We start from the raw sequence: 17,912 nt of genomic DNA, 5'->3' as shown, positions 1-17,912 counted from the left end.
TCATTAGATACATGAATAAATGAAAAGCCAACCATTTTATGTTTGGAATTTTGTATATTATTTTATGAACAAGATCTTAAAGGAAATAGACCAAAATCAAAGTAGATTTGTTGCCATGTTGGGATGGTGGGTGTGTTAAAAAGGTTTTCTTTAATAGTGCAGCATCAACTTTTAATTTAAAAAACTTAAAATACTGTATTTATGGCTACTCTTGCTTATTGTCTAATACTAGTTATTTCAAGTAATAAATCAGGCTTAGAACCACTGCCTTAAGGGCATGAATATCTTTTAATGCATACTCATGAAAATTTATTTTCTTTGCTACTTGTACATTAGCTAATTTATTGTCTGTCTCTCCCCTTCTACAGTGTAAACTCTATGCCATCAGGGACGTTGCCTATTTTTTCACCACTGTATCCAAAGTGCCTGAGTCATAGTAGATGCTCTTTAAATATCTGTTGAATGAATAGATGGTATATCTGAATTCAGATATGTTATCTCTGGGCTTCAAATTTGTGTGGCATTTTAAATTATTTTTGAACATAGCTTATGTGAATATTTTATCACCTGGAGAAATGTACTTTTTTGGTAATTGTAGTGTTTCTTTTTCAGAGAACATTACAAGTTCTGCTACCTGACCTTGCTGCCAAAGCAAGCCCTGCAGCTTCTGCTCTCATTCGAACTTTAGGAAAACAATTGAATGTCAATCGTAGAGAGATTTTAATAAATAACTTCAAGTATATTTTTTCCCATTTGGTCTGTTCCTGTTCCAAGGATGAATTAGAACGTGCACTTCATTATCTAAAGGTAATTGAATGTTTGTATGTATTTTACTCTTTTGTTTAAATTAGTATTATAGGAAAGCTATTGTGCCATTCTTGTAGGAAATAGAGTGAGTAGTTTATAGTCTATCCTAGGGTAATATAATTTCGAATGGTGTGTAAATAAGCTTTGTCCTGGGCCAAAGGAGAGTATTAAATAGAATTATTCTTTTGTTATTTTCTTTGATTGTTTTACCATACTGGTATATGACAGATAGTCATCCATTCGTGGATCAGATTCTCAACTAATTTCATTTTAGAATTTATTAATTGATTGGAGCTGTAAAATGACTAATGATATGCAGGTAATTACATCCGTTGGAAGAGGCAATATCCTTCAACTGTAGTATAATGTCAGCATTGAGTTTAGTTACTTAGTGCTCGGATTACAGTTTGGCCCAGTTTCTTGCTAGTTTTCAAATTTAAAATTATAGCTTGTGCTTCTTTTTTTAGTATCATAATAGCAACAGTATCTGAGGAATAAGAGGCTACACTGGAACAAGAGAACCTGTCAGATATGCATATGTAACTCTACTGCTTCATATATCTCATGATATACCAGCTATAGATCTCTTGCCACATGAGATTTTTTGAATATTGAGTGTGTTTATTCATTTTGAGAAAGAAGATCTGTGTTGTAAAGGTGGAATGATAATACCATTTCAGTGCTTACTACATGTCAGAAACTTTGCTAAACAATTTTTATGGATCATTTTACTTGGGTAAATCCTCAGTTACCCAGTGAGATGAAAGTAGTTATTTTTCCACTTTATAGGTGAGAAAACTAAGGCAGAAAGAGGTCAGATTCAGTTACTTGTCTAAGTCACAGCACAACTAATAAATGACAAAGCTGGAATTTAAATACCAGCAGTCTGCCCAGAGCCACTGATTTTCCTGTCAGGGGTTACATTTCCATGAATAATGAGTGGATGACATTTTAAAATGTTATAGAAAACTAGACTCGCTTTTTAAAATTTTATTTCAAAATGAAGTCTGATCACTTCTCTTCATTACCTGTAACCCATGGCAGACCTGCCAGGAGAAATCAAGATCAGAATCCTTTTCCAGTGCCTTTTTTATATCATTAGTAATTCTGGTCACCTGATCTAGAGCTCCTGATGAACTAATAGTGTATTAAAATCAGTGTACTTATTTCCAGTATGTTAGTATGGAGAAAAAAAAAAAAACCTTTTGTTTTAAATTTTTTAAATGTGTCTTTGGGTTAGAATGAAACAGAAATTGAACTGGGGAGCCTGTTGAGACAAGATTTCCAAGGACTGCATAATGAATTATTGCTCCGTATTGGAGAGCACTATCAACAGGTTTTCAATGGGTTGTCAATACTTGCCTCATTTGCATCTAGTGATGATCCATATCAGGGCCCAAGAGACATCACGTCACCCGAATTAATGGTAAGGAATATGTTGTATGGGTTTTTTGGCTTTTCTCCTTTTTGTAGCTTAATTATGAAATTGGAGAAACAGGTGTTTTATATATTTTCCAAATGCTAGAGATTTATTTAAATTTTAAATTGGGATTTTTATTTTGAAAAGGCTGATGATTTAAATTACATGGTCACAGCATACATATTAGGATTGAAAAATATGCATTTTCAAATGATCTTAGATTTTATTTTTTCACTGGGTAAAATGTTTATTTTTCTTCACTTCTTTTCAGCTATAGATTGGAATACGTTTATAGCTCCCCCCCCAGTACCCCTTCCTTGGCACAACATACTAACTCTATCAGTTCTAACTATATTTAAATCCATTGTTGGATTTCAGATATGTTAGAAAATATGTTATTCCTTTTTGTCTTTCCCTGTCTTAAATTTGTATCTGAAATCATCTTACTATTTTATTTCTTCATCTGAAAAAAACATAAATCCTGAGGCTTACTATTTTTTCTTTTGATTGCCTTCATTCTTTCAAAAGACTCAAAGGACTATCAGCAAAATATCTTGAGAGGTTTCTGTCTCTGCTTTCTCATTTCCCATTCATTCTGTAGCTCATTCTAGTCTGACTCTGTTCTAAATATTCTGCTGAAATTCTCATCTTGTCAAGGTCAAAAACAGTTTTCCTGCTATCAAATCCAGTGACCACTTCTCTTTTCCTACGTGACTTTCAGTAGCATTCAGTACAACTGACCATCCCTTGTTATGTGGCATCTGTGACACCACATTTTCTTGATTTTCTTTTTGCTTCACTGTCCACTCATTCTTTTTTTTTTTAATTTATTTTATTGAAGTATAGTTGATTTACTTGGAATATTATCCTGGATCTTTTTCATTTTTTAGATCTCAGAGTTTCCTAATCACCCTAAGTTTTTTGTTTTTATTTTTTTATTTTTTTATTTTTTTGGGGGTACACCAGGTTCAATCATCTGTTTTTATACACATATCCCCGTATTCCCTCCCTTCCTTGACTCTCCCCCCTCGAGTCCCCCCCACCCTCCCCGTCCCAGTCCTCTAAGGCATCTTCCATCCTCAAGTTGGACTCCCTTTGTTATACAACAACTTCCCACTGACTATTTTACAGTTGGTAGTATATATATGTCTGTGCTACTCTCTCGCTTCATCTCAGTTTCCCCTAAGTTCTTAATCACCTCATGCCAGTTCTTCTCTCCCACGTGATCACATTTATTTCTTTATAGCACTTATTACAACCTTATTTACATATTTACTTGTTTAATGTCTTATATCAGTCTCTCATGTAAACTAGTAGGGAGAACTTATCTTGTACACCTGTACCTGGCACAGTATTTTAGGCATACATAAATATTTGGTGAGTAGTGGTGAACAAACTATTTGTCTGAATGTAAGAGCTTTAAAATTAGAATGTTGACATAGACTATGTGAATATCATCTATATCTGCATTTCATTTAAGAATCAGCTAGAACCACGCGATTAGTGAATTATGGCTTATTAAACCTAAGTTGAGTCTTAATCCAAATCAGAAGTTTGTAAATTAAATATAATTTTAGACTTTGGTAAAACAGATGATTCTCTGTGCTTTGCAAGAGAAAAAAAGTTTATCCCAACATCTAATCTGGAGAATGTATTGGACACCTAACTTCCTCTCTACTGTGAGCTAGTATATACCCTTCTTACAGCCCACCGCAGCCTGGCAGTGTGTGTAACCTAGAGATAGTTAAATTAGGTGCCTCAATGTCAAACAATGCAGCATTCTCCTGGAGTTGGAAAATGTTCTAACTGCTACTTCTCCCCAGCCCCACCCCCCACCCCTTTTTTGGTCCCTTTTCTTGCCTATATATAAAGATTTTTAAAGAGAGGAAAATTCTTCTTTGCAGAGTACTCACATTCCCAGTTTGTAATAATACCGGCTTAAGTTTATTTAATACTTTATTGTAGTCCAAGTGCTTATTAACACGTTATCTTATTTAATCTCTACAACAACTGTATGCAGTTGGTGCTTTCATTGTTCCCATCTCACAGACTCGGGAGGAGCTAAGTAACTTATCTAGCATCAAATACTAGGAAGTGTCAAAATTGGAATTCACACCCAGGTTTGGCTGACTTAAAGCCCATACCCTCTCCTCTAGGACCCTCTTTCAAGAAAGAATTAACCTGTCCACTTCAGGAGACTGAAAATGCCATGATCAGTGATACCTAACCTGTAACCGTTGGTGCCCAAGGCTTGTACCCCTTTATTACTATTACCTCAGGGGATATTGACCTCTTTGTCAGACCTTCATTCTGGCAGGGTACCTGTTCCTTAATCAAGTACTTCTTTTTTTCCACGTTAGCTCTAAATGCTCTAGATAGGGACATTCACTTGTCCTTTTTTTTCTTTTTCTTGTCTGGCTCAGAACTTGAGTCCGTAACAAAGATTCTCATTACTGAACTTTGTTCTCAGAGAAGGCAAGTGGCTCATCATTGCCCACTTTTCTTTTTCTGTTTTTCTTCTCCTTAAGATAAATATCCTCTCCGCTCTGGATCCTTACCTGAGTCAGATCCTGCGGATCCCACCATAGCTCAACTCTAATTCAAAAGCTTATGGTTTTCTCACTGTACAGTACTATTTAATCATATTTTGATTATAAGTCAGTTTCACTAATTTTTGAAGTATTACATGTGAAAATATATGTTTTGGGAAAAATTTAATTCTCCAACTGTTTATTTCCAATATTCTAATATAGTTAGATAAAATAGAAATGATATAAATGAATTGTTGATTTATGAAATTTGATCTATATAAAACTTACATAATACCTTTTGTGTGTGTGTGTGTTTGTTTTTGTTTTTTTCCTTAGGCTGATTATTTACAACCCAAGTTGTTGGGCATTTTGGCCTTTTTTAACATGCAGTTACTGAGCTCCAGTGTTGGCATTGAAGATAAGAAAATGGTAGGTAGTGATAGTTGAGTTGCAAAGTGCCAGAAAAGAATTCATATAGAATATGCAGGAGACATGAGTTCTGCTTCTAGCTGCACACATTCAAAGATAAAAAATAATCAAACATGATATTCTGTGTTCCTGAACAACTCACATAAGCTTTTGGGGAATCAAAAAAGAAAAATTATATCATTTACTGTTCTTTTGTTTATAAGGGACAGGAAACTCACCCAAACCGGCTTAAAGGAATTTGTTGGCTCTGTAACTAAAAGTGTAAGGATAATATAGCTTCAGGCGTAGCTTGATTTTGGACACAGTATTCTCAGAATTAATCATTTACCTCAAATTCCTTTGGATTGGCTCTAATTTAAGTGCTGGGTGATGGCCCCAACAGCTTCAGTCTCACATCATTGCCACATCTAGCTCAATGGGAGAAAAAGCGTCCAGCACTCCCTGATAGCTCAAATACAAGTTGTATTATTGAATTCATTGGTCTGAATTGGTCTCGTATGACTCATGGCCCATGGTGTTTTTGAATACCAAAAATGTTAGGTTATAAAAAGTAAAGTAGCTTCGGTATTTGTCAGTGTATGTTTAAATGCATTTGGCACAGTGAAATTTCATCATGATTGCTGTCATAGTTGGTCACCTCTGGAAATTTTTGTCTGCAGATTGGGATAGAGTTTTAGATACTGATTAAATATCCCTTTTTATTGCTTTCCACTCTGCAGCCAGTAAAATTATAATAAAAGCCCATGAATAGAAGCTTTTATTTCAGTCTATACTCCCCTTCTATTAATTAATTAATCTCTAAAAATTTCAGCAACCAATACTTGTTCTTTTGGTGTCAACTGGTAAATTTAATTCCCCAAATAATTTCTATGTGAAATCTTTCTTATTGTTATCCCAAGTGAGATAATAACCTCACTTGGGATAACAATTGTGGTTATCCTTCAAGATAACCTAAAAAGAAAACTAGAGTTTGTTTTAAACCATAAAGAGTTTGCATGTTCCGGCACATAGTTAAGATTGACTAGAGAGTTTCTTTACCCCTTCTCATTACAACCTGGAGCTATTCATACAAAGTCTGATTCTATGTTCCACATCAATAAAAATGTGTGTATTATTTTCTGAGTATGTCATTAGTTACCTGTTTGTTTTATTACTAAATTAGAGCATGTTGAATTTAGTACCATTAGGACAAAATGCATGTACTGCATAGCAGTTTGGGGTGGATATGAAGAAGATTAAACAGTGGGTATTATATTCCTAATAAGTTTGAAAATTATTGCTTAAAAGAATCACCAGGACCAAAATAACAAATCATCTTCAAAGAGGGGAAAAAAGGACTCAACTTGTGTTTTTCAAATTTATAATTCTTACATAAGCACTTGAACAAAATAAACTGCCAACGTTTTTAGACCTTGTGTTGCCAGAGAATAAATACTCTGAGATTAGTGTGGAGAGCACTTGTCCTTAGGGCTCATCTGCTGCCGCCAGCTTGTTTATGGCTTTATTGTGAAGCCCTGCTTGCTTTATAGGCCTTGAACAGTTTGATGTCTTTGATGAAACTGATGGGACCCAAACATGTGAGTTCTGTGAGGGTGAAGATGATGACCACACTGAGAACTGGCCTTCGATTCAAGGATGATTTTCCTGAATTGTGTTGCAGGTAAGTGGCTGCCTGAGTTCATTAGATTTTTTGCATTTCCCAATAGCACTAACTTCAATTCTTATCTCTTTGAGGGAAATTGGGTTCAAACCAGAAATAATTGATAGAAAGGCTATTTGTATTGAAAAGGGAATGTGTTTTCTGCTTTAAAAACATTTTGCTGTGAAATACTTTAATATACTGGGAAATAGAATAATATAAAGAACCCCCACATACCCTTTTCCCAACCTCAATACTTATCAATATTGTTAATCCTATTTAATCTTTCCTCCTCTACCTTTTTTATTGTTATTTGGAATGTTTTAAAGGAAAACCCAGTATCATATCATTGTATTTCTAAATATACTTCAGATGTATCTAGAGGATAAGGACAATTTAAAAAAATATGTAACCATCATAAATTATTATACTTAGCAGAATTAATAGGCATTCCTTAATATCATCTAAAATTCAGCTTTCCCCAATTGTCTCAAAGATGTTTTGTCTCAAAGATGTTTTTTCCCAAAGATGTTGGTTTGCTTGAATTAGAATCCACATAAGATGCACATGTCACACATGTTGTTTTTTGGCCCCCTAAGTAATAACTTTTATAAATAGATTCATCCCTTAAGTCTCCTCTCCACATTTTTTTTAGGCAACTGAGATTTTGGCATGTAGGATTTAGCTGATTGCTAATTTAATTTAATATCAGTATTACTGTTAGCAGTAAAACTACTCAGCAGTGTAAGCTTCTTAAAGGTTCTTTTTGTTCTTGACTACATTTTATTGGAGATATAGAGTCAGAATAATATGTTTACTATATTCAAAATTCTGTGATAAACCATAATGGAAAGGAATTTGAAAAAGAATTTTAAAAAATAATGTTTTAAAGTCATGTGCAATAAATCTTTCCTATATGGCTGTGCCATCTCCTTGGTATTATTAGGTTCAGTTATTTCAGTTTGTTTAAGATATTTAGGGGTTGCTTTTTCCTTCTATTTTATTTAATTTAAAAATCATATAAAACTTTTACTTTGTCCCAAATTTGAATTTGTTTAACAAGTTACACTCAGAGAATCTAGCCTTCATTCCTCAATTCCTAAAAATAGATGTGTCTATTTTTATTTATTTTTGTATAATCCCCCCTTTCTAAAAGAATAAGCAAATGCACACATACTCACAGATACTTTTTTTTTCCATAATAATGCTGCCCCAAAAGGTAGTATATTATAAGCATTGTTTTTCACCTTGCTTTTTTTTCACTTGGTGTATTATAGAGATCCCTGTATTTGAGTATACAGTACTGATCTTTATTCCATTTTTACAGCTGCCTTGTAATCTTATTGTTTGTATGTATCATTGTTTATTCACCTAATAATTAACTGATGAAGCTTTACAAATAATAAAAATGATGTGACTTTTAACTTTTATTTGTTTTTTCACATAGAGCTTGGGACTGCTTTGTTCGCTGCCTGGATCATGCTTATCTAGGTTCCCTTCTCAGTCATGTAATAGTAGCTTTGTTACCTCTCATTCACATCCAGCCTAAAGAAACTGCAGCTATATTTCACTACCTCATAATTGAAAACAGGTATTGTAAATGAAATTAATAAAGATAGCAACTTATTATTAGTGCATTTTTTTGTCTCAGGGTATCAGGGTTACTATTGGTAGTGTGGAACTGTTCACGTTCTTTTTAATTTAGAGTCCATTAATAAACAGAAGTAATTGACATGCTTTAAGTCAATACGTATGACACTGATGCTCTTTCAGTTGTGACATGGCTTTTATTATAATTATATTTTAAACTTAGTAGTGAGTAAGTCAATAACTCAGAATTATTTTTCATCAATTTTGGAAGGGGTGAGGCTAATATTACATTTCTTCTCACAGTTAAAAGGCAGACAATTGAATGCCTGAGAAGGGTTAGGAGGGCTAATAACTTGTTTTCTGCAGCTTCCCTTAGTTGAAACCCTTATTACTTCATTGCATTAACCTTTTAACCAGCCTCCCTTCCTTTAAGCTTTTATTATGTTTCTTCATATTGTTCGTATTTTAAAATGTCTGTTTATCTGTATCATTCCGGCGTACAGAGACATTCTCCATTTCCTAACTGATAAATTCCAAGTTGTTTATTTTGATATTTAAGGCTTTCTGAAATCTGGCCACATCTTATTTCTTAAAATCCTTTCCCAAGATTTTTCAAAGCGGATATTAGGCTTTAGCCAATCCAGACTGCTAATGTAGGAATATACATTACTCCTTCCCATTTTTATTTTTCACTCAGGCTGCTTTTTAGCCTGGAATGTCTTTCTATACACTTGTATTTTTTTTTTCCATTTTTGCACATACTATTGTTTGTCCTAGTTCCTTTGCTTCTGAAAAATTAGGATTTAAGTACTATGTATTTACTTACCTATCCATATGCCATTGCAGTTTCATTAATCATTTCCAGTAACTTCCAATCAGGGAGAAAATATAGAAGAAAAGGTTAATGGAGCTTTTTTCCAATTAAAATATTTTTATTTTTGGTGTTTTGTACATAATACAACAACATACTCACTGATCTAGATCACTTTTCAACTACCTTTTGGATTATTATGCAAATGATATAACTTTGCTGTTTATTATAGAAGAATCATTTCTCTGCCTTTTCATATAATAAAAAAATTCTCTTTCACTCAGATAGAAGACCTTAAGCTCTCTGAGTAAAGGAATTATTGCAGCTTTCTTTATTGTTACATCTTCAATTTCTAGCAAATACTAGCACATAGTAGTTACTTAGTACCTAAATTTGTTGCATGAGTAAATGGAGACTAGAATTTAGAAACACTTTATTTGGACCCAGAAATAATATGGCTTTATATTTGAAGCAAGTTAAAAATTGTAGCCTTAGTAAGAATTACTTATATATTTTTTTCTATTATATCTTTGTGAGAATTTGTGTTTTGGGGTTGGGTTTCTATTGATGCATTATAAACCACTCCTAGTGTCTTAAAACAACAAACATGTTTATTTGTTCATAATTTTGCAGTCTGGGCTGGGTTCAGCTGGTCAGTTCCTTGGCTGTTCTTACCAGTGGTCATTGCAGTCAGCCAGCAGGTAGACTTGGCTGGGCTTCTCCCTTTCTATTTAACTTCAGAGCTTCTCTCTCTCTCCATGTAACCTGTCCCTGATGGTGGCCAGACTTCTTACATGGTGACTCAGGACTCTCATGAGGACAAAACCAGAAGCTTCCAGACCTTTTTAACACTTAGGCCCCGAATAGGCCCAACATCTCTTCTGCCACATTCTGTTTTTTAAAGCAAGTCACGCACCCAGCCCAAATTGAAGATGAAGTGACTATACCTAGGATTATATACCAAGACACAGAGATTATTCACCAAGACACAGAGATTATTCAGGGCCACCAGTGTAGCAGACTGCCACAGTGTGATTTTCTTAGATTTGATTATTTGCCACTATGAGCTGAGCATCCTAGACATGGTTAGGAAAAATACTTTGCATGTCAACAGTCAACTAACACTTTTAAGTGTAGATTAAGTTGGCATTTGGCCTTAGTTTCAACCTCTGCTTTGTATGTTTTTTTTTCTTTTTAGTGTTCATATTCGGCAAATAATTCTTTTTCTTCCAACTAACTATTAGGGATGCTGTGCAAGATTTTCTTCATGAAATATATTTTTTACCTGATCATCCAGAATTAGAAAAGATAAAAGCAGTTCTACAGGAATACAGAAAGGTATTTAATTTTTTATGTATGGTTTAAGAGATCATTGATACAAAATTATTCTTAAGTTCTAAAACACTGAGTAGAGATTCTTTAGAATCATATCTAGGGATATTATAGTCATATCCTGATGTCTGAGATCTGATGACTAGGTAATCCTGTCTTGGGTCCATGATTTTTTAGAAGGTTGTTTTAGCATCTAGATCAAAGATGTAACAGGATTAGGTATAGAACAGAGAGCAAAGGATACAGTTCTTGTGCCTTACTACCCAGATCAATATGTTCTTACTTACAGTCTCTAAAAGAAGTGACCATAGCTACATACTCTGAGTAAAGAAAAAAAACTGTGGGAGGATTCCAGTAATTTTTTGCTACAAACCATGGTATGGAAATGTCAGACCTGACAAATTCTGAGCTTTAGAAGGGGAGTCATCTGTAGTTCCAACATCCTGAAGTTATAAAAATATTAGTGATGTTCCTATAGCATTTTAGGGCAGGAGGTAGGATACCTGACCTTGGGTCATAGAAGCAGATGTATTTACTGCAGATCACAAGATTGATTCTGAAGACTTTGTGTGCTTTTTTACCGGGTAAATCATCAGTCATAAGAAAGTAAGTAGTCAAAATAAGGGGTGAATTATCCACTTAATCTGTAGACCTTGTTCAAAGCTATTATGTAGCCCTTTGTAAGTTAAGGAAAACATGTATTTCTTACTAAGAAGGGTTTATTTTGGCTAAGTAAATTCTTATTTAGTTGAAATAAAATTTTTCTCTAGAACTAAAGATTTTAGAATGAAATCCCTTTCCCTGAGAATTACTAAAAGTTCATATGCTATACAAAGGAAGAGAGAGAAGTTATTTTTAAAACTGCTTTCAATTGGGGTACAGTTTAACTACTTTAATGATAGCTGTGTAGGAAATTCAGGCCTTCTGAAATGGTTCCTGAAGTGGTTAATTGATAAGGTGTATCTCTCTGTGCTCTTTATATAGGAGACCTCTGAGAGTACTGATCTTCAGACAACTCTTCAGCTATCCATGAAAGCAATTCAACATGAAAATGTAGATGTTCGTATTCATGCTCTTACGAGCTTGAAGGAAACCTTGTATAAAAATCAGGTATACTAAGATATAATTAAAGAGCTATAGAAAAGAAAGGTTGGAAGTTTAAAGAAAAGATGATAGATTGGCATATTTGCTTGAAATTCAGTAGATTCAATGAAAGAAGTGGTTCTCATTTTACCAAGATTATCGGATCTGACTTACAATCCTTAATTCATGAGATGCCCTTTGAGGCTGAAGAGGTTTGCATTTTTTTTTGTTATTTTTGAAGGGTTATGATTTGACAGTTATGTTTTAGGTATTGCATCTTCCTGAGGAAGGGTGTATGTGTTTGTACAGCAGCAGTTTATGTGAGTTTTCTCATATAATTTCTTTTTTATTTATTTATCTATCTATTTATTTATTGACTGCATCATGTCTTTGTTGTTGCACACAGGCTTTCTTTAGTTGTGAGCGGGGGCTACTCTTCATTGCGGTGCCTGGGCTGCTCATTGCGGTGTCTTCTCTTGTTGTGGAGCATGAGCTCTAAGCACGTGGGCTTCAGTAGTTGCAGCACACGGGCTCAATAGTTGTGGCTCACGGGCTCTAGAGTGCAGGCTCAACAGTTGCGGCACATGGGCTTAGTTGCTCCGCGGCATGTGGGCTCTTCCTGGAGCAGGGATTGAACCTGTGTTCCCTGCATTGGCAGGCAGATTCTTAACCACTGTGCCATCTAGGAAGTCCCTTCTCATACAATTTCCTGTAGATATCTTTCATATAAAATTTCAATGATTCTGCCACTTTACATTTTGATGGAATTAACTCTGTTTTAATGAAGCTAAATTTTTAAGTTTCCTTTTTTATAGGGCCAGTGAACGTTATTCTTTTCCTTGTCAACATAAGTAGATTATCCCTAACCTTGGTAAGAGTGAGAATTGGTATTTAAAATACCAGATCACTATACATGTATAAAATGGAAAAAAATTAAATGAGGTATTCATTTTTGCATATCAAGAACCCATATGATAGGATGTGAGCGCCTAAGATCCTTGGGAGTTAGTGAGTTGCAAAACTGGGGTATATTTGTTCTCATGGTAGAAGGAAGCATTTACTCAGGACAAAAGATATGCATAATGGTTAAAAGTACATGCTTCTGACAGATGATTGAACCTGGTGTACCCCCCCCAAAAAAAAAAAAAAAAAAAAAGTACATGCTTCTGGGTCATTGAGCTTGTATAACCAATGTGGGAAGCAGCCAACATGGAGATGATCCTACCACATGTGAGGAGCCTTGAATCTCCTCTGGTGTAGGTTTCACACCCTGTAGATCTAGATTATCAGCAGACAATATAATCAGTATACTGGCCCAAAACACCTAAGAAAAAAGAAGGAAATGGTTTCTTTTCCAGCTATGGCAAGAAGGTAACATCAAAGTTGAAAGCAGTTCATTCTCTGCCCTACACTACACTGAAACTACCCTCTGCTTTCCCCTATCCCCAAACCCCTGTCAGGATTCCAGATAACTTAAAGGGCCTCTTGCTTTTTAATTTAATATAGTGATTTACAAATAGCAAAGGATCTTTCCTCTTGGTATAGAGATCTTTTAGTTTAGATTATTTCTAAGTGGATGACATAGTCATGGTTTAACATAAGGAAACTTAATATTGATCATCACATCTAAGATGTAAATGAGTAAATCTGAGAATTCAAGGAGATTACTTATACTCTTAGGGAAAAGCTGTAGCTGCCCCACTGACAAGCTTTCCTTCAGTGTAAAGTCCCAGTGCTAATTGACTAGCTACACAGATTAAGAACCTAAGTGTACTTACAGAAGTCTTGAAGGTCAGATGAGTAGTCTGAATAAGATGTAATGGCCAAATTGTTACACGCTATTTTTTTTAAGTGAGGGTTTGGCATTAATACGTAGCTCGGTAAATTTACTTTAGGCTGGTAAGAAGGAAACTAAAGATTAGGAGGGCTTGGAGGAGTCAGAGGAGATAAGAAAAGAAGGGAAAGAATCCAGAGATTCATGTCTTCCCAGCCATACAATAGATACTGGCCCAAAACACCTAGGAAAAAAGAGAGAAGGAAATGGTTTATTTTCCAACTATGGCAGGAAGTTAGCATCAAAGTTGAAAGCATTTCAGTTAAGTTCTAGAATAGTGCTATCCAAGAGAATTTTCTGTGAGGATGGAAACGTTCTGTATCTGCATTGTCCAGCAGTACACCGCTAGCCACATGTGGCTCTCTGGAGCACTTGAAATGTATGATTGAAGAACTGAATTTTTAATTTTAGTTAATTTTGCTTAATTTAAATTTAAAGAGCTACATGTGGATACTGGCCATCTTATTGAACTATCTTAGTGCAACTCTAGAAGAACCTACAACAGTACCAGAGCATGAAACTGATGTAAGATAACAGGGTTAGAGGTCAAGGGAGTCTCTATAGTGGATGCTGTGAGAGTCCATGAAACAACAAATGCAAAAGATATTCTTTTATTATTTATTTTTTTATAAGAACTTTTATTGAGATACAGCTAACAGACCATAAACAGCATATATTTAGAGTGTACAATTTGGTATCCCAATCTCCCAATTCATTCCCCCCAACCCTCCCCGCTTTCCCCACTTGGTGTCCATATGTTTGTTCTCTACTTCTGTGTCTCTATTTCTGCCTTGCATTTCCTCTTTCATAGTTGTTAGCATTTGCCTTATGTATTGAGGTGCTCCTATATTGGGTGCATATATATTTATAATTGTTATCTCCTCTTCTTGGATTTATCCCTCGATCTTTATGTAGTGTCCTTTCTTGTCTCTTGTAACACTTTTTATTTTAAAGTCTATTTTATCTGATACGAGTATCGCTACTCCAGCTTTCTTTTGATTTCTGTTTGCATGGAATATCTTTTTCCATGCCCTCACTTTCAGTCTGTATGTGTCCCTAGGCCTGAAGTGGGTCTCTTGGAGACAGCATATATATGGGTCTTGTTTCTGTATCCATTCAGCCAGTCTGTGTCTTTTGGTTGATGCATTTAGTCCATTTACATTCAAGATAGTTATTAATATGTATGTTCCTATTACCATTTTCTTAATTGTTTTGTTTATGTTTTTGTAGGTCCTTTTCTTCTCTTATGTTTCCCGCTTAGAGAAGTTCCTTTAGCATTTGTTGTAGGGTTGATTTGGTGGTGCTGAATTCTCTTAGCTGTTGCTTGTCTGTAAAGCTTTTGATTTCTCCATCGAATCTGAATGAGATCCTTGCTGGGTAGAGTATTCTTGGTTGTAGGTTCTTCCCTTTCATCACTTGAAATATATCATGCCACTCCCTTCTGGCTTGCAGAGTTTCTGCTGAGAAATCAGCTGTTACCCTTATGGGAGTTCCCTTGTATGTTATTTGTCATGTTTCCCTTGTTGCTTTTAATAACTTTTCTCTGTCTTTAATTTTTGTCAGTATGACTACTCTGTGTCTTGGCGTGTTTCTCCTTGGGTTTATCCTGCCTGGGACTCTCTGTGCTTCCTGGACATGGGTAGCTATTTCCTTTCCCATGTTAGGGAAGTTTTCAACTATAATCTCTTCCAATATTTTCTCAGGTACTTTCTCTCTCTCTTCTTCTGGGACCCCTATAATGCAAATGTTGATGCATTTAACATTGTCCCAGAGGTCTCTTAGGCTGTCTTCAGTTCTTTTCATTCTTTTTTCTTTATTCTTTTGCACATCAGTGATTATCACCATTCTGTCTTCCAGGTCACTTATTTGCCCTTCTGCCTCAGTTAATCTGCTATTGGTTCCTTCCAGTGTATTTTTCATTTCAGTTCTTGTGTTGCATATCTCTGTTTGTTTGCTCTTTAATTCTTCTAGGTCTTTGGTGAACTTTTCGATCTTTGTATCCAGTCTTTTTTCAAAGTCCTGAATCATCTTCACCATCGTTATTCTGAATTCTTTTTCTGGAAGGGTGCCTATCTCCTCTTCATTTAGTTGTTTTTCTGGGGTTTTATCGTGTCCCTTCATCTGGTACACAGTCCTCTGCTTTTTCATTTTCTCCATCTTTCTGTGGCTGTGGTTTTCAGTTCCACAAGACGAAATACTGCTGATACTGCTTGATACTGCTGTCTGCCCTCTTGTGGAGGAAGCTATCTAGGAGGCTCGTGGGTTCTTCCTGGTGAGAGGGACTGATGGTGGGTAGGGCTGGGTGGGCGGAGCTCAGTAAGACTTTAATCTCCAAAAGATATTCTTTTAAAAGTTCAAATCTTAGCCACAGGGAGAGGAAAAGTTACTTTCAGAATGCATGGAAAGGCAGTGTTTATCTAAAAATAGATCTAAAGTTGTAGTATAACTGGATAAACAAATAATTGGATATAATGTAGCAACAAAGCACTCTAAAAGACGGTGTGACAGTTTATAAAGCGATGGCTGATGTAGCCTTGGATACTTAACTATTTTCTTGGACTGACCTTGCAAAAGTACTGTACTCTTGGGTAGCCTGCAGAGGATTATTGACATTAAAGAAATGACAGCTTCTTCTCCTTACTTTTAAGGCGGAATATACATTTTCGAAGGAATAAAGGACCGCTAAGCTCAGTGGATAGCAGAAAAATTTAACTTCTGTGTTTGAAAAAATCAGGCTATAGATCAAACTAAGCAACCGTATAATCTCTTTCTAAAAATTGATGCTGGTCTGGTTGAAGTGAATCCTTGTGGTAAATCCAAGAAGGACAAGTTGTTTATATTGAGACCAAAATAAACTTGGATGACAGTGCAGAATTCTAATGAAAAGATATATTTACTAATAATTACAAATCTGAGAATGAGCCCATTGAAAATAAAGCTGCTAGGGACCTCCAGGTTATCCTAGGATAATGGTAGGTGTCTAAATGTGAATCTCTGTGTACCCTGCAAAACATCATAAAGAGCAAAAAGGAGAGCAAATAAACCACACAACACAAAAGTCACACCTTCAACATAACTGTGAGATGAGAATACTATGACCTTCAAATTACCTGTAACCTGCAGAGCTATCTCTGGAGCTCCTGTCACAAGCCTGTGTTGAGAGCAGTTAGATTCTGAGGAGTCCATATTAAAAGAAAGAAAGTGGAGTAGAGGAGCTATGATTGATGATAAAGCAAAGATAAAATCACGAACAGAAAGAGACGATCCCACGCTAGGTGCGATGATACTGAAAGTTGGTCCAAGATGTGACACATCAGAGAATTGGTTATAGGTAAGGTGCTTGAAAGTGTGTAGATCTAAGGTTGCAGTTTTTGAAAGTAATTATCTCTGGGGAGAAGTAAAAGAATAGGAAGGGGGAGGTACTTTTTGGAGATAGTCATAAACAGAAGGAAGAAAGAATTTTAAGGGTCCTGCAGAAGTAAAAAGAAATCCACAAAATCTAAGATATACCAAATCCTCCCCGTACTACTCTCCTGCCAAAAGAGCTACTTATGAAAAAAACTACACTGAGCTATTCTGACCAAAAAAAGCACTTGTGAACTCAGAATCTTGTAAGCTACTACAAAATCCTTAGTTACTGCGTACATTTATTATGAAGGACCCACAGTATAAAAGAAAAAATACATGTTCTATACACATACTTATTGTAAGACAAAAACAGAAAATGAAAATTAAATCTTTTGGTTGATGACAATTCCTCCCCCCGAACCAATCATAAAGTATAAGAAAACTAGACTTAGCACTATAACCTGAATTAAATATTTCAAGCAAGCATTTGCAGATATAAAAAGAGAATTAAGGGAATTCCTTGGTGGTCCAGTGGTTAGGACTCCACATTTTTACTGCTGAGGGCCCTGGGTTCAATCCCTGGTTGGGGAACTAAGATCCTGCAAGCTGTGTGGTGTGGCTCACACTCTCCCCCTTCCCCACAAAAGAGATTAAGTGAGAAATTTTAAAAGAGAAATGAACAAAAAACAAGATATGAAACAAGAGGTGACTGAACTGAAGAAAGAAATTGAAGAAATGAAGATTAAATTATAAGGACCATGGGAATAACATGTATGACTAAAACTTTAGTAAGGAACATTGAAGAAAGGCAGGAGAATAATCAAGAGAACAAAAATGAGATTAGAGAAAGGAGTGCAAAGGATCAAAGAAGTAGGTGAAATGGAAGCTCTGCAAAGATTTCACATACAAATAGAATTTCTAAAGAACAAAAATAAAACAGTAGGACAGAATTAATACTTAAAGCTATAATCCAAGAAAATTTTCTGGAAATAAAAGACCTAATAAGTCTGCATATTGAAAAGAGCCATTGTGTACCTGCGAAAATTGACATATCTTAGGCTTTAATAATACGAAATCTTCAGGACCTA

At 35.3% G+C, this 17,912-nt stretch overlaps 1 protein-coding gene and 1 non-coding gene across 6 annotated transcripts in view; one reads left to right on the top strand and one right to left on the bottom strand.

Annotated features, from left to right (window-relative positions):
- The window catches only part of ATR (ATR serine/threonine kinase), a 104,212-nt gene that overhangs the window by 26,623 nt on the left and 59,677 nt on the right, over nt 1-17,912 (top strand). For all 5 annotated transcript variants that reach the window (XR_009054237.1, XM_057738245.1, XM_057738246.1 and 2 more), the window contains 7 exons: nt 613-807; nt 2,048-2,233; nt 5,095-5,187; nt 6,717-6,847; nt 8,274-8,417; nt 10,472-10,565; nt 11,544-11,669. Coding sequence is in view for 4 of the 5 variants with exons in the window: in XM_057738245.1 (XP_057594228.1) it covers nt 613-807; nt 2,048-2,233; nt 5,095-5,187; nt 6,717-6,847; nt 8,274-8,417; nt 10,472-10,565; nt 11,544-11,669 (969 nt within the window). In the remaining variant the exon portion in view is untranslated. The remainder of the gene's footprint in view (nt 1-612; nt 808-2,047; nt 2,234-5,094; nt 5,188-6,716; nt 6,848-8,273; nt 8,418-10,471; nt 10,566-11,543; nt 11,670-17,912) is intronic.
- Nucleotides 4,641-4,725, bottom strand: LOC130856216 (small nucleolar RNA SNORD103/SNORD85). Its single transcript, XR_009054508.1, has one exon. It is a non-coding gene; the product is annotated as a small nucleolar RNA SNORD103/SNORD85 (small nucleolar RNA).

Source organism: Hippopotamus amphibius, chromosome 6 (assembly GCF_030028045.1).
Source record: "Hippopotamus amphibius kiboko isolate mHipAmp2 chromosome 6, mHipAmp2.hap2, whole genome shotgun sequence".
NCBI classification, from domain to species: domain Eukaryota; kingdom Metazoa; phylum Chordata; class Mammalia; order Artiodactyla; family Hippopotamidae; genus Hippopotamus; species Hippopotamus amphibius.
This window is presented reverse-complemented; position numbering and strand designations above follow the sequence as displayed.